The 17,714-nt window shown below is 37.1% G+C and overlaps 1 protein-coding gene across 2 annotated transcripts in view; it reads left to right on the top strand.

The window, feature by feature from the left end:
• FGF10 (fibroblast growth factor 10) overlaps window positions 1-5,477 on the top strand; it is an 84,943-nt gene extending 79,466 nt beyond the window's left edge. For both annotated transcript variants that reach the window (XM_045021624.1, XM_045021625.1), the window contains 2 exons: window positions 1,682-1,785; window positions 5,163-5,477. In XM_045021624.1, coding sequence (XP_044877559.1) covers window positions 1,682-1,785; window positions 5,163-5,360 — 302 coding nt within the window. In that variant the 3' untranslated portion in view covers window positions 5,361-5,477. The remainder of the gene's footprint in view (window positions 1-1,681; window positions 1,786-5,162) is intronic.
• Window positions 5,478-17,714: the final 12,237 nt, after the last annotated feature.

Genomic DNA, 17,714 nt, shown 5'->3' with positions numbered 1-17,714 from the left:
AATGTACTCAATATGGTTTAAGGACCAAAAATAAACATTTCCAGCTAATGCACTGAATGTCTAGTTATGTTGATTTCTTCTCTAGTTGTGATTATAATATGGAATTTTTAGGTGACTGGGAAAACAAATGGATTCCCCAGCACCCCAACCCTTATTTCTGAGAGCACTTGCACCCCTTGGACACAAGGTTTATCACAAGCTTGGAGGGAAATTGTTGTGGGTTCCCATTGCTTCAAATGTTGGCAGCTCATCACTGTAGAAAACTTGCTGAAACCTAGTTCCAACTAAATTTGTTCCTAAGGTTGCTTGGCCAGTGTAGAAGGCCTAGGATTTGTTATTCCTAAAATTTCTGACCATTGCTACCACTCATGCAGTTTTTGCACTAGAATAGGCAGGACACTATTTTAGCATGTCATATAGACCTGTTTATACATCAGGGAGAAAGGTTTGGACTCACCTACACAGGCTGCATAAGCCATGTTAAAACCAGTTTAACATGAGCTATATTTAACCTGAATTTAAATATGGCTCCTAAACAAGATATTAATTCCAATGTGGACACAGTCAGTTTTAGCTCCATCTTCATACCCACTGGCCTGCTACTGACACTGCAGGATGACATTTTTGTGGTGGTTTTGTTGATATTGAGACTTGCCTAATATTAACAGGAACCACTAACATCACACATGGGGCAGTGACTTGTCACACTCACAACCCAATATGGATTAAAATAATCTAAAGATAAAAGACTCTGTATCCCATTACTGGTCCTTTGAGCCATTCAGTATCCCAGAATGCCAGGGCCGCCCGGGGAGGGGGGCAATTTGCCCCGGGCCCCACAAGGGCCCCGCGAGCCCTGGCCCAGCAGCAGTCCAGGTCTTCGGTGGCATTTCAGCGGTAGGGGGCCCTTCAGTGCTGCCGAAGATGCGGAGCAACTGAAGGGCCCCTCGCCGCCGAAATGCCGCCGAAGACCCAGACCGCCGCCGGGTGAGTACAAGTGCCGCAACTCCCCCGTTTTGCCCCAGGCCCCCTGAATCCTCTGGACGGCCCTGCAGAAAGCTATCTTCTTGGGAAAAAAAATGCTAATCACTTTTATTACAAACAGAGCAAAGTGTTTCTCTGCCATCCCAAGATAATGTGGATGTCAAGGTTAGTCTTACTATATCCCAGAATGTCAACACACTTGCCAAAAATGAATTTATCAGCTCAATGCAGCCGAGAGATTTAGTTTATCTAAATGTCCTACAAGGAATAAATAGTTTACCACTGTTTTTGAAGATTGGGGCAAATCTGACAGTCTATTGACATATGCTATAGATTTAATTTAATGCTGTGGTTCAGATGTCTCTTCTGATAACTTTTAGTGAAATCTATGCTAAGAGTGGAACTGTTTAAGTATTTTATGGGGGTTTTAAATGCAGGGTTAGCAAAGGAAACATGATAATTGAAACAATGTTTGTATATTCTCTTGTAGTGATTTGGAGAGGAATGTTACTAAAGCTTGTTGGTTGGTTGGTTCTGAATATTAACTGAATTTTAGCATGATTTGAAGGGATTCATTTTAAATTTGATCTCTTTTTTTTCTGTAACAGGCAGATCACTTTCTTTAATGAAATGATTAAAATTCTTTGAGCTGTGCCTCTCATTTATTGATTTATTTTATTTCATTTTTGTATTTTAGGCATATTGGAGATAACATCTGTGGAAATTGGAGTTGTGGCGGTTAAATCGATTAACAGCAACTATTATTTAGCCATGAACAAGAAAGGAAAAGTCTATGGCTCTGTAAGTATGTTGCTTTTGTTTTCAAAATGGACTGCAGGACTCATAACCATAGTTTTCCCCCCCTCCCCCCGACTAGCTCAGTTATCTAATTTTCTAGTAATTAGAGCTGCAAGGAGTTCTTCATCAAAATTTCAGGCTCTCATAAACCAGCTCACCGTGGTTTGTTCATTAGGCTAAAGTTTGGCAGTGGCTGCTGGCATTCGTCATGGAAATAGCCTGTTCTGGTGTCTGTTCCGGTCAGGTCTCCCACTAAATAGCAGCCAACACAGCATGAAAACTGCAGACACTTTGGGGAGAATCTAAAAAAAAATAAAATTTTAAAGGTATTTTATTCTTTCATGTCTACAGTACAATCCTGTTTGTCAATAATTTTGGGGGAAGCATCTGAAACCTCATAAACAGGGGTTTCAGATGATGGAGCAGCAGCTTGGAAGGCATTTAAAGGCTGTACACTAGGTTCCCAACTCTAGAGTGCACTGGACAGCATACTGGTCAGCTTTACAGATTCACCAGCTTTAAAGGGGCAACACTGATTATCGCACAAGAACACAGTTGAGAGGGGGATAATCACATCCTCAGGAACATAATCAAACTTTGGTTAATCAGAGTTTGGTAAACCTGTACTTACCTATAAAAAATAGAATATGTGTTTGTGTAATATATGAATTATCACCAATCATTTTCACAGCTGCACATAATATAACCCCATGAATGGGTGAACTAAACTCTGGTTTACACACATACTACATATATCTATAGTGTACATGTCAGGACCCTGGTCTCAAATTCAGTTTTGAACCCAGGCCCAGTGGGTCCTCAGGAAGCAGCACTGACCATCCGACTGCGCTTACTTTGACTTACTTTGGAATTCAGCCTTGGGTAGGCTAGCTTCTAGGATTCCTCAGCCGGCTCCCTGAGTGGCCACATGATCTTGACCCTGATTGGCTGGTGACCATATATAAACTTACAGGTAGAGCATGACACTGTCATTGTTTAGAATGGCCTGCATAATTCACTAATGGGTTTAATGGCCAAATTTATTCCAGTAAAACTTTTTTTATCATTTGTGAACTAGGATGAAAGTTTGGATCAGAATAGAATTCTGCATCTGGGAAAAAGGAGTCAAATGAGTTTTTTTATTTTTATCAGAAATATTTGCCAGCCTTTTTGATTGGTATTTTACAGCTAGTATGAGCAGGCAAAGGGACAGGGGCTCTTTAATTTGATTTATTTATCAGATTCAGGATTGACCAGACAGAAGGAGAATTAGTGTGGCTTAGAGCTGTTGCTTAAGTTAATGGCCACTTGCCTTTTTTTCTCCATTGAAGCAAATGATGAAATATTAAAGTAAATCCAAGCAGTCTTTAGGTTTCTAAATGTGGTGAATATAAAGAGCTATTTTGGGAAAGGGAGAATATATCCCCTGGAGATGTTTTTCCAAATTTACATAATTCTGCTAATGGACTAATACTGCCACTAAGAGCATTTTGAAAGTCAAATTGAGTGTGACTGATTCAGTCAACTGTGTGAAGAAAACAAAAGTATGTTTTCTGTAGTTTATAACTGAGGCCTGATCTTCACTAAAAAAGTTAGGTTGACCCATCATCCTTACATTGCTCATGGCTGTGAAGAATCCATATCCTTGAGCAGTGTAGTAAAGCCTACCCAACCTCTGGTGTAGACAGCGGTAGGTCTACAGAAGAATTCTTCCATCAACCTAGCTACCATCTCTCAGAAAGATGGATGAACCCTTCCTGTCGGTGTAGGTAGTGTGTACATTAAAGTACTGCAGCGATGCAGCTATAGCCCTTCAAGGGTAGAAAAGCCCTGAGGAGACGTGAAAGATTAAGCCAGCGTTTGAAAAGTTCTTAGTTGTATCTAAGTATAATGAACTCTTGATCAGTTTTTAAAATGGAAATCTACAGGAATAAGTCATGAAGATTTATATTAACTGTATAAAAAGTAGTTGTCGTATATGCCTCTATGTATCTTCAAATGTCTTTGAAACCATGTAATTATTTTAAAGACTCACTTAAACTATCTGCTATATAAATGTTCCTGCTATATATTTGTAGCTAGTTTTTACATTTTAAATGCTCAAAGTATCTAACAACATTCATCAGAAATAAAATGTCTAAAGTATCTCAAAATAATCTTATTTGTACCATAAATAACACTTTATTATTTCAGCATATTCTTTTTTCTTAATTTTAGTCTCGGCATTTGACTAGGTGCCTTAGAATTACCATATGTCGGTAGGTAGGCAGGTTGTCAATGTTTACATGTTCTATTGTAGGGTTCTTGTGGGCTTCCCTGTAAATAAGAACTTGCTTTCTGCAATGTAGGAATTACAGAAATATATACTGCTTTGTGTCTTACTGCACATTTCAATGAGCAGGGTTTCAAGTGACCTACTTGCAAAAGACTTCCAATTTGTATTTAAGTGGCTTTATTGAAATGGATTCCTTTTTTCAATATGGAAGCTATTTGTTTATTAAAGACATTCTTGTCATCACTCCTGAAAAGCAGATCTGTGTATGGTAAATATTACAGAAACAATTAGCCTCCCATGACAACATACTTGCCTTTTATGTTTTACATCCTCTCCTAGCAAACTGATACCAATTTTCTTGAAAAATGGAAACCATTCATCCTTGGAAGTGTGTATGCAGAATTTTGTTAGGTTCACAGTGAACATTCTTACAATATGGATATTGGGCCAGGCACTGAAGTCTTTCAGGTCCTGATCCTTATTTATGGTAAGGCCCTTTATACCATTCTGGCATGTTAAAGGGGCCTTAAGGTCCATTTACACTGCCAGAGTGATTTGCACCCACTTAACATCTCCTTTTCAGTGCCACAGTGGTATGAATGGACTTTAGTTTAAATGAGCCTTTACAGTTTAAAATTTACAGTTTATAGAGTCATTTAACATGTGCTACCAATAACCTGGATCAAGACACTTCAAAGATTGCATTTGCTTAGAAGTGCAACATGGTGAATGAGTCCATGACTGCTACATAGAGAAACCTTATAACTGAGAAACTGATGTAGTATTGATGCCATGTCCCATCCCAGAGGTGGCTGCATTTCACTAGTGGGTGAATTATATACTCTTATTACTATATATAATTATTTATTGCCCAACCAGTTACATTTTTATTTTGTAGCATAACTGACATGTTATAATGTGCATGCAATTAAATATTTCAATAAGCAAACTATGATTTTATAATAATCATCTAGATTATGTAGAAAACTTGTAAAGCACTTTGGAATTCTTCAGGTTATTATTGTATATGATATTATTTTATCCTCAATACTGTTAAAAAGTCTTTACATTCTGAACTGGCCAGTTCATTTTTCTCTTTTTACAGAAAGAGTTTAACAGCGATTGTAAATTGAAGGAAAGAATAGAAGAAAATGGATACAACACATACGCATCCTTAAATTGGAAGCACAATGGAAGACAAATGTTTGTGGCCTTGAATGGAAGAGGAGCTACAAAGAGAGGACAGAAAACAAGGAGGAAAAACACCTCAGCTCACTTTCTTCCAATGGTAGTAATGTCATAGATGAAGGAACTGTTTTATTGATGCAGTTGAACCAAAGGCTCTTTTGTCAAGTACACTTGGTAATCCTCTTGAAGAGTAAAGGCAAAGAAACAGTGCAGACGTCTGCTTGTTTGAAAAGGGGGGGAAGCCTTTGAAGGTTTTGTGCTCATTGCTGGCACATGAAGGACTTTTAATTAGTTCTGTGTCATATCTTATAATCAAGATACAAGCTGGATCAAATGGGATGGGAACTATTCCCAGTGTGAATAATGTTTTTTTATCTCTGTGATAGAACTTGCAGGACGTGAGACAATCTGTTGAATGATCTTTGGGGAAAGTTATTTATGGAATACTAACTCATATCAAAGACCTTCATTGCTCATTCAAGCCTAATGATCCAATGAACAGTTAAACACGCAAGCATTTACTGGAAGCACTTGGGTCATATGCACAAATAAAGAAGTTTCTGGAGTAGCCTTGTGGAAGAATGGATAGGATTAAGAAATATAAGCATATTAGAGTTAAACTGTTCTAACAAAATGAATAGTATGGTTTTCCCATGTATTCTAACTTCATTCCTTTTTATTTCTCTCTAAGTTATTTATTTAATAGGATGTTAAATATCTTTTTTTGGTTTTAAATGATTTCCTCGGTTGCTTCCTTATTTTCCCCCCTTTTTTTCAGCTTTTCTCATAGGGGTTGATAGAGTAAACTTTCAAAACCTTACTGACTGCCTGAGAATAGGAAACTGACAAGTCTTTAAGGTAAAGTCAGCATTTTAGTGAATATGTCCAATCTGTTTTCTTCTAAACTGTTTTGCACTTAAGCAAAAGGACCTGAAGCAGTGCTCAGATTTATCACACACATTGGATGTGTTTATGTTTGTGAATCCTACCTGCCATCACTCAAGAACAAACTTCAAGAAATACATTGTCAGGAGGGTTTTGTTGCTTGTATGAAATGGATGGAGAGGGCCAAATCTGTACTCAGGTGCATTCGTGTTTGGGATGTGTATGTAATTCAGATCCCACTGATTTGTATTTGGGAATAATGTATGGTCTTACATAGGGGTCTGATTCAAAATTCATTGCAGTTAATGGGAATCTTTTCATTGCCTTTAGTAGTCTTTGGAAAAATCCCTAAATGTGGCTCGTGCCCATTGATTTTAATGAGATTGCAATATTGAATGCATTTAAATACAAGCAGAATTATCCTGTGAAGTTGGAAGCACCTGAGAGCCGAATTTGGCTCCCGAAAAGTGAGTCCAAAAAGAGCACACTCCTTCAGTCCTTATTCAGTTAACCTGCATAATTCAACCAAATTGTCCTCATTAACAGCTTGAAGAGTCGCAGACATATATTGGGAGCATTTCCTGAATAAACAGCATAGGATATTCATGATCATGCATTTATCAGAGACTACTTTCACATGCATATAACATTATGAGAGCCAGCTTAAAAACAGCATCCGTGTCCCAAGTTAGAATATCTTTCATATCCATCACAATAAATGAATGCTCAAAAAACACATCAGGCACTTTTTATAAAATGTTACTATTCCCATGGCTTAATTTGAGCAAATGAGTTTAAGCCTATTATGAAGTCTGGTCAACCTAAAAGAATATAAGGTTTGTTTTTTGCTTTACTTATTTCTGTAAATTTAGAGAGCTATGGATAGCTAATCAATATAACTGTACTGAGATTCATTTCGTTAGAGCAGATGAATAGAAAACAGTACATCAGCCAACATGTACCACTGTCTTCACATTGTATTCCACTAAATAAATGCATAAACTTCTCTGCAGTGTCTGTAGTGAGAAAAAAAGTAGTATAATAATATTTTTTCTAAATACTTTAAGTGATAACTATGAGATTATATTGATGTGCAGTTCTATCTTCAGTATTGTTGGGAAAAAGTTGGTTTTATTTTTATTGTTTGGAAACTGTATTTTGATACAAAGGAGAGTCTTGCTAAATGTGTCTTTTTTTTTTAAACACTAAAGTTTTACCTGTAGAAAGGCTGGTGTTCTTGTGATCGTCTATAACTTATTTGAGTCAATGCTTAACCAGCACTTCCAATGTTAATCGTTATTTAAGTATTAGCTGTGTATTAAAAAAAAAAAAGCAATAGCAGCAGCTTTCCCATAACATGTAAAACAAAGAATGGTCAGATTGTATTTCCTGTCCCTCCAAAAAAGTTGGCTGTTTTATAACAAAAAAGTGCATTTGAGGCACAATATTTTGGCTTGTAGCTAATATTGCATTTTGTGGTATTTGGTTTCCAACCTGTTTGTTGATGAATGAGATTTTTTAAAAAATCTACCTACAGTAGAATTTCAGATGTTAAAATTAAATTTGTAATTGAGACTGAATAGCAAAACTTGTCATATTAAGAGGGAGGTTTTCTTGTTTAATTTTTTAAAGTAATAATTGCATATGACAATGTATAATGGACCACCCACAACAAAAATTAAATGTTTGGTTGAGAAAATATAGTATTGGATAACCACTTTAACAACATCTATGGTACAAACTAGGTTCTCATTTCACAGAACCATTTACATGACTTAGGGGAGTGTATATGTAAACATTCATAATTACAGGATTTCAAAACACTAAAACAGCTTCTAGCAAAACATATCGCTGCTCACAGAGGCCAAGAATAGAAAATATAACTTTTCTGAAGTGAGAAGAGATGAGGACAGGAGCCATTCTGTGGAACGAATGGTTGGTGCCTGATGGTTAACAAAAATAAAAAATTCTTGAAGGAAAATGATGGCCTACACTATAGGCATGCTCTGGTATGTAGTGTGGGAGAATTGTGCTGCAGACAGTCTTCCCAGAGTATTCGAGTTCCTTTTACCATAAGAGGGAACTCCTGATCAAGTTAAAGAGGGTGGGTTTTTTGTTTTTGTTTATTTTAAAAGGCTGATCAACAATGTACAGTATGTTATATTTAAATAAAAAATAATAAAATGCTGGGAATAGAGAATAAAAATATTGTCCTTGATTGTTTTATTAGCCTTAAATGTTACTTCATAATAAAAACAAAAAATGGAAAAGGTCCATGTATACTACAGGATGTGGTTTGGCGCTCCATAGCCCCAAAACAAAACAAAAATCACTTGAACATTTGTAAGGTTTCTTTAATTTTTTGCATGTGTGATTCAGCTATCATCACTCTAATAACAACCAAATGCTTTAGATTCTTTCTGTAAGTGTCTAGGTCCACCTAGCTTATACAGTAGAAAAAAGCAATGAATTTAAAACAAGCATGTTTGATGAAAGAATGAAGGGCTTTAGGAGAAAGAGCATGAACTCACATTTATAAGTAAATGTTGGATAAAGAAAAATACCCTACATTTTGAAGTCTTTATCCAAGACTCTAAAGCTTTTAAAGTTCAAGTAAGGTTAGTAAGATGCAGTAGTGCAAAAACATTTGTACATGGAAGTAGACTCCAACTTCATGTCAGTTATGTAGGCAAAGCTCTATATTAAATGAATCGCAGCAAATTTAGGACCGGTTTCTGAAGTCAATCAGAGGTTAGGTTACCCCATATCTTAGGTTACCCCATATCAGGTGTCATTATTTAGCTTTCTTAAATTAACTGTCTGGGATTATTCCCCCACTGCTAATTTCTTATTAAATTTTAGAAGGAAAAGAGCAACACAGAACACACACATGCATGCACAACCTTTTTTTCCGCTGGAATTATGTTGAGTATAAACACTTATAACGTGGTCAAGGAGACTGCTTCATGGAAACCATTTCAAAGCAATTGATAATGACAACAGTAAATATATACAAGAAACTACCTGTTTCATATCACATTATGGCCAAGAGATTCAACATGAAAAATGCGTTGTTTTTTATTCCAGGAAATTATGGTTTTATATTTGCATAGATCCATCCAAGAGATGTTTGAACCTAGTATATAATGTCATGGAAGCTCTTTGGGACTGTCTTTTGGGGCTCAGGGACTGTCATTTGCTACTTGTTAGTACAGCACTTGGTACTTTGGTGCCCAGATCCCTGATTGGGGCTTCTACAGGCTACTAGAATATAATGAATAAGAAGGAAATGGGACTGCAGAAGTTCCTCATCAGTATTTTTATGGAAATTGAACATTGCTTTCACATGACAAATATATTGCACGTGATGACTAAACTGATATGCTGGTGAAATAAAAATGCAGAGGTTTGGCCATTTGGTTCAGTGTGAAACTACTAGGATCTCAATATCCCACTACCTAAAGGAAAGTGCATCAGATACCTAAATGTATACGGTACATGGCATGTGTTACCATAGACAACATGTTGCAAGGAAATAGAAGAGCTTATGTTCATATTAGATCTTAGAATCTAGGATTCTCTTGGGATAAACTAGTACATGAAGAATCAAAACATTCTATGTTCTTCATTACTGTTGTAAACTGAACATATGAATTTATGCAGCATAGCCTGTGACCTCAGCTGCAGACATATTATTTTATGGTCTGAATCATTCTACTTGGTTTTAATTATCTTTTATAAATTTTAGATGGCTAATTCACCATTTTACTAATTTCGAAATCATTTAGCCATCACTTCAATAGTCCTTTTGCCTGTTGGCAATCTGCACAGAGGGTCTTTCTCTGAAGACAAAATTAATGCCAGCATTACACATAGTAGACCCAACATGCTATACTTTTGTATGGAAGAGAAACCTTTTAAAAACTATTCAAGTTTTATACAAAATGATTTTTTCAGGAAAGAGGAACATTTCCAGTGCAAGCTTTTAGGGGGAAGGGGGAATTAGAACTTGATATGAATTTTACAGCTGACACTTTTCTTTATAATAGGACAAACCAAAACCCCAGCGCTGAACATCCTCAAATTTGCAGCAAAGGCAAAATCTGGACCTGAATTCTATAGTATTAAGAGGCGTGTATCTCAGTGAGTAGAAAGAAATACGACAAATCCCAAAACATGTTCTCTTCGATCCATCTAGCCACTACCTTAACAATATCCAGCTAATTTGCACACTGATCTATTACAAACATAGATTTGGTGTGTCATATTCTTTTCACTTTGCTGATATGTATGTTACAAACTACAAAATGCTGCAATCTTGCAGCTTTTTTTTAAACCTTATTTCTTAAATAAGCTTTGACAGAGTTCAGAAAAAGTTACATAACTGTTGATCTTTGCACAAAATTTGACATTTTTTTCAAATTGCAACTTGAATAATACATTCTAGATAATCAAATTAAATGCTGTGACCTTGGTCTTCCAGCAAACACATAAATGTGGTACAAATATTATTAGCCTCTTGAGAATACTAATCTGCATATGCTCAGTTAGAGGAAAGGATGGAATAAGAGCAGTGGAATCTTGAAACAAGAGCACACACATAAATCTAGCCATTGTGGCTTGTTGAAAGTTTTTGGAAATTCAACATTGCTATAAAAAGTTGTCCAAATTTCAAATTTTGATTAAAAACCCTGGAAAAATTGACAAGTTTTTCTGTGCGGTTTTTAGAGCAGCCAGTGTGGAAATTGCAGCGGCACTGTTCATGAAAATTTTGAATTTGTGAGAGGAAAACATGTAAAAATGTTTTATAGTTTTTGACCACTCTACCCAGTGCATTATTCTTCAGCATTACTTCGAAAAATGTAGTTTTCAATTTACCTTTACACTAGTCTTAATATTCATAAGAAAATTGTGTGTTGGTTGCCTGGTATTTTTTTTTTCTTTTGTAGATGTAAATATACAAAATATAATAAATGCATCCCTAAAAGGCAAATTGGTCCAGTGGACAAGGCACCAGAATGGGAATTGAGAGTCTGATATATTTTTGTCAGCTCTGCCAATGGCACAAGTCATGTGACCTTTAGGCTACTTTTGACGTCATTTAGGCTACTTTTGAAAATTTGGCCCTGTATTTTTGGTGTTCAAGTTTAGGCAACTGTGGCCTGATTTTTAAAGTTGCTGATCACCCACAGCTCTATCAATTCTAGCATGTCTGAATATCAGTCATCCATAGGCCTCATCCAATGCTCACTGAAGTCAATGGAAACTCTCTTATTGACTTCAATGAGCCTTACTAAAGTCAAGATATATGAGAGGCAGAAGTACCCAAAATTAGTGGCTAGTTTTGAAAATTTGGATCTTAACATCTTGGAGCTTCAGTTTCCTCCTATTTGTAAAACAGAGATAGTTTTGCCCACCCTGGCTTAACCAAGAGATTTTCAATGATCTGAAACTCAAAAAAGAGTCCTACAAAAAGTGGAAACTAGGTCAATTACAAAGGATGAATATAAACAAATAACACAAACATGTGAGGACAAAATTAGAAAGGCCAAGGCACCAGATTAAACGAGTTAGAAACATAAAGGGTAACAAGAAAACATTGTATAAGTACATTACAAGCAAGAGGAAGACCAAGGACAGGGTAGGCCTGTTACTCAATGAGGGGGAAAAACAATAACAGAAAATGTGAAAGTGGCAGAAGTGCTAAATGACTTTTTTGTTTCAGTATTCCCCAAAACGTTTAGTAGCACTTGGACATCTAACATAGTGAACGTCAGTGAAAATGAGGTAGGATCAGATGCAAAAATAGGGAAAGGCTAGGTTAAAAATTATCTAGACAAGTTAGATATATTTTAGTCACTGGGGCCAGATGAAATATAGCCTAGAATTCTCAAGGAACTGACTAAAGAGATATCTGAGCCACAAGTGATTATCTTCGAAAAGTCATGGAAGACAGATGAGATTCCAGAGGTCTGGAAAAGTGCAAATATAGTGCCCATCTATAAAAAAGGGAAATAAGGACAACCTGGGGAATTACAGACCAGTCAGCTTAACTTCAGTACTCAGAAAGATAGTGGAGCAAATAATTAAGCAATCAATTTGCAGACACCTAGAAGATAATAAGGTGATAAGTAACAGGTAGCATTGATTAGTCAAGAACAAATCATGTCAAACCAACCTGATAGCTTTCTTTGACAGCGTATCAAGCCTTGTGGATAGAGGGGAAGTGGTAGATGTGGTATATCTTGACTTTAGTAAGGCTTTTGATATTGTCTCACATGACCTTCTCGTAAACAAACTAGGGAAATACAACCTAGATGGAGCTAGTATAAGGTGGGTGCAAAACTGGTTAGAAAACCATTCCCAGAGAGTAATCTGTGGTTCACAGTCATGCTGGAAAGACATATCAAGGGGGGTCCTGCAGGGATCAGGTTTGGGTCTGGTTCTGTTCAATATCTTCATCAATGATTTAGATAATGGCATAGGGAGTACATTTATGAAGCTTGCGGATGATACCAAGTTAGAAGGGGTTAAAAGTGCTTTGGAGGATAGGATTAAAATTCAAAATGATCTGTTCAAACTGGAGAAATGGTCTGAAATAAATAGGATGAAATTCAATAAGGCAAATACAAAGTACTCCACTGCAGAAAGGTATCTGAGGGTCATAGTGGATCACAAGCTAAACATGAGTCAACAATGTAACACTGTTGAGAAAAAAAAAAGCAAACATCATTCTGGGATGCATTAGAAGGAGTTTTGTAACCAAGACACAAGAAGTAATTCTTCCAGTTAGGCCTCAACTGCCGTATTGTGTCCAGTTCTGGGTGACACACTTCAGGAAAGATGTGGATACATTTGAGAAAGTCCAGAGAAGTGCAACAACAGTGAGTAAAGGTCTAGAAAACATGACCTATGAGGGAAAATTGAAAAAATTGGATTTGTTTAGTCTGGAGAGAAGACTGATAGGGGACATGATAACAGTTTTCAAGTACTTAAAAGGTTGTTACAAGGAGGAGGGAGAAAAATTGTTCTCCTTAGCCTCTGAGGATAGGACAAGAAGCAATGGGCTTAAATTGCAGCAAGGGTGGTTTAGGTTGTTCCTTAGGAAAAAATTCCTAACAGTCAGGGTGGTTAAGCACTGGAATAAATTGCCTAGGAAGGTTGTGGAATCTTCATCATTGAAGATTTTTAAGAGCAGGTTAGACAAACACCTGTTTGGGATGGTCTAGACAATACTTAGTCCTGCCTGAGTGCAAGAGACTGGACTAGAAGACCTCTCAAGATCCCTTCCAGTCCTATGATTCTATGCTTACTCACCTTTAGTAGCACTGTGATTTCTAAAATTGAAAAGTACTATGTATTACTATTATTGTACGACACTGGGTACTGGTTGAATACTGCTATCCTAACTTGTACTGAGACAATGCAGACCGGAACAAAGCCCGCCCATAGTTAGATCCATAATGGTCTGTCCCACCTGCCAGGCAGAGGAAGATTTGGAATCAACTGTGTAGTCTTGCTGTAGTCAAGTGGTTTGCTAACATTTCAGGGACTCACATATTAATTTTCCTGATGGAACAATTTAGACCAGAATGAGGAAATAAAAGGGTATACTGACATTAATGACAACTCGAAATTTATTTACGACATGCTTCTCCTAGCTTGTGCTTTTTGTTTGGCTGATGGCTGCATCAAGTGGCAGCATGGTGCCACCAACGTACAAATTTCAGCACTATAGTTCCATATAGGATGTTATTGACAAGCAAAACATGGTTTATATTAACCACTGTCTTTAGAACCCATGGGTTTCAATGGGACTACTCCCATGCTTAATGTTAAACATGTGCAGAAGTGTTTGCAGGATCAAAGCCTACATTTGGATTGTAATGACAATGATGCTGTTGTTACAACCACAAGATTTGCTAGGGGTTATTTAGTATCAGACATTCATGTTACACCTCAGCTTCTCCTTTTAGTGGTTCATGTAAGGCAGGCGGAGGGAAGGACATGAGGCTTTTGCTGTTGTGCAAGATCCTGACTGCTTTTCTCAACTGGTAGCCAGTACTGGAATTATACTATTCCAAGGAAATTTTCTTTTGCTACTGAATGTTCTAGTGACATTAGAGACCCGCCATCACAACAGCAGAGGTGGCAGCCTCTCCCTCAGGGTCAGTTGATGTAGCTTATTAAAATGTACCGAATAGAGTGTTCAGTAAGTATGGACTGAACATTCATAAAAGAATCCAGGTGTAGATGCGAAGAGATAGAGAGATGCCTCTGTTTGCCTTGGGTACAATATCCTCTACCTGGCAAGGATGTGTGAAACTTAATGAATTCATATAGTTAACTAATTGTTCATGAAATGCTTTGACATTCTCAGACGAAAGGTGAAGTGTAAAGTACAATGTAGAATTATTACTATTTATGATTTATTGCGCGACAGATAGGGTTCAGAGAGTGAAGGAGAGTGAAGTAAACTCTTTATTCAGAGCTGAAAACAAACAGCAACTGGTCTTTGAAAGTAACTATTGACACTTGTCTATGTGTTTCTTTCCATCACTCTTGCTATATTTTTCCCTGAACTTCTTGTGTGGAAGCTCAAACAGCATTACCTAGCACAGTCCTCTATTATTACATTTGAAATGGAATATATGTTTAGATTACTAACTCCAGGTCCCACTTATAGTAATGGGGATTAAATTTCACATGTAAAAAGAGCATGCAATGAGATTGGACGCTACAAAGCCTGCAACCATATGTCGCTGAAAAATCTCATGCTATGGAAGGTGGCCATGAAAGGATTTGTGCTCTTTTTTGTTGCCATTGAACCAAAATTTTTCCATGCCTATGCAGTGTGACTCATTTTCCAGTTTTCTTCAAAACCTGACTCTCTGACATCTGCCACACTGAGTAATCCGTTGAACCATTCCAGTTCTCAAAGTTTCTGCTGTCTAAGGTAAATCTCTCCAGCTCTCCCTGATGTCCTGACATTTTTCATGCTCTTGAGGCCCATTCATCTTTCTCCATCTTGAGTTCACTTTGTTTGACAAACTAGCACCCTCTTATAGCCATAACAATTGCACAGTCTGCATGGAATTCTTCAAGTACTTCCATGATCATTGCCTTGTTAACCACATTGTTCTTTCTTTCTCCGGCACTGCAGTGATGTGTCTGTTTCTTTCATTACATTCTGTCTTCCTGCTTTCAAATACTTCCTCATTAGCCTTCACAATCAGTTCAGAACTGGGCAGCCTGCTCTTCTTTCCTATCTCAGTCTGGAATTTTCAAAGAGTCATGGGGAACTTCTTGGTAGCTGAGCCCCTAACTCTCATAGGCTTTCATGAAAATTCCAGCTTTGGCTCTCACTAGTTACCACAAATATATAAAAAAAATTGTTTCTGGCAGAGCATCTCACTTTTTTAAAGAGCAATCTTCCAGAGAACTGCAGGGACAATATATATGTTTCTTTTAAGAAAGGAAACGCATTATTGCCCCTGGACTGACAACCACAGGGCGTATCTACTGGCCCTATATGCCATATACAACAATGAGAGAGACAAGATGAGTAAAGTAAAAGCTTTTATTGGACCATATTCGGTAGGTGAAAGAGAAAAGCTTTCAAGATTGCTATCACCTCACCCACCTTGTCCTCCAGTATCCTGAGACCAACACGGCTACAACAACATAGTATGGTCTCGGGATATTAGAGGACAAGGTGGGTGAGATGAGCTAATACATTTACTCCTTTAGCTCAAATATAAAAAAAAATGTTTCTGGCATAGCATCTCACGCTAATAGCCTCTTATTCTTTATTTGCACCTGACTCTAGGGATATGACACACTAATCCAACATGTTATAAATCTTTTTGCAAACAATAACATTCTTTTTGACCGAAAACATTTATATTAATTCACCATGTTGAACTTCAAAGAATCCGGTCCGTTTTTGTAAATAATTAAATGAATTCTTGAAACATGAACCTGGAATGACAATCTACTCATTAGCCACAGAACATCTAAATTGCAGGTAGCGGCTTTTCTGTACTCTTCCTTGCTCATGTACCTCAGCTGATCTAGAGGTACAAACATTAGGCGTGAGAGGCTAGTTCAGTTTCCAATCTCATTTAGTCTTGGGCATGTGTTGAGACTTCCAGACAAGGCTGATGGTGGTGATTTGGATACCTGTCCACTGGGAACTAGATTGAGACCACCAACTTATTCTATATAGAATACTATATAGTCAGTTGTAGTAATAAGTTTTAATCAGTACCAACTGGAGTCAAATTCAAACCAGGAACCTATAGAGGCAGTGCACCATATCCTATTACAAATCCCCTAAGCCCACCAGTCCCCAAGAATTAGGTATACAAATTCGTGCAGGACAGAAAGGAAACATAAGTGGTTAAAAATTCAGTAACCAAAAGAAGTTGAAGCAGCTTAAAACAGAAGACACTATCTAAGTGCAGATTTTTCAGCACAATACATTCCCTGCTGGGAAACTTCAGTGAACTACATAAGAGAGATGAAATCTGTGTCTGATTCAAGCTGCTATTGCACACTGATTGCAGGAAACAAGAATGACCCAGTCAGTTAGGACATGGAAAGGTCAATATCCACCTCCTTGTGACATTTAGTAGCTTGCACAACAGATAATTTCCGTGGATAGTTATCATCTTCTTCAGGAGACCTCAAATGGATAATGTCACAACAAATAAACTTCTCAAGTAACCCACTCCCCCTCAAAAATGTGTTATCCCCTAGTGTCTGATGACTACTGGATACAGTCCAAGAATCTTTATTCATTTCAACTACTATTACTAACAACATTATGAATTATCCAGTAAATCAGTTTACTCCAATTAAAGCTAGTCTTTGATCTGATGGCAGCTTAATAAGCTCTTGTGCTCATGTCTTATTTTGTTTTGTTCATTTTAAAAGTAAATGCAATGTTTGATAAGGGCGATAAAGTGACCTTGCATAGTAAAAAGTCTTCTATTGATCCACAAAACAGAGACAACACAATTTTCCCCTATACCACACTGCCAACATGTATCAACCCTGACCTGAAAGACCTACTAACAGAGGAGAAAGGGAAGTTTGTTTTTTATGCCCATTCAATTACTGCTGAGATTCTCAACAAGCCAAAGGTTCAGGAGAGTTTAAATGGAGACACAATAGCAGGACCCCATGGATACCACATTTTATTCAGCTGATTAATTATTGTCTATCCATACAATGCATTGGTACGTTGGCTACAGATGTAACCTTGTATATTTTAACAACCCACTTTCTTAAATGAAGTCAACTTGAACATTTTACATATCTAATAAATTCACACACAACTCCTACTTGAAATTTCCTATCAAACTTGTTATGTTATTTCCAGGGTTTTATCACAGAATGGAAGCATACATGTCACATCCTGCTGTTTCTTTCTTAGATAGGAAAAGCTAGCATTATCTTGCATGAAAGATATTGCCAACTCTAAAGTTAACAGTTCTTATAAATCTATATTACTACTACTTGTGCCTTAAAGTACATTACATTTCCTGTTACTCTGGTCTTCTATTAGCTAGTAGTTGTA

The sequence above is a fragment of the Mauremys mutica genome, chromosome 6, assembly GCF_020497125.1.
Source record: "Mauremys mutica isolate MM-2020 ecotype Southern chromosome 6, ASM2049712v1, whole genome shotgun sequence".
NCBI classification, from domain to species: domain Eukaryota; kingdom Metazoa; phylum Chordata; order Testudines; family Geoemydidae; genus Mauremys; species Mauremys mutica.
The sequence above is the reverse complement of the archived record's forward strand: the minus strand, read 5'-3'. Positions and strand labels throughout refer to the sequence as shown.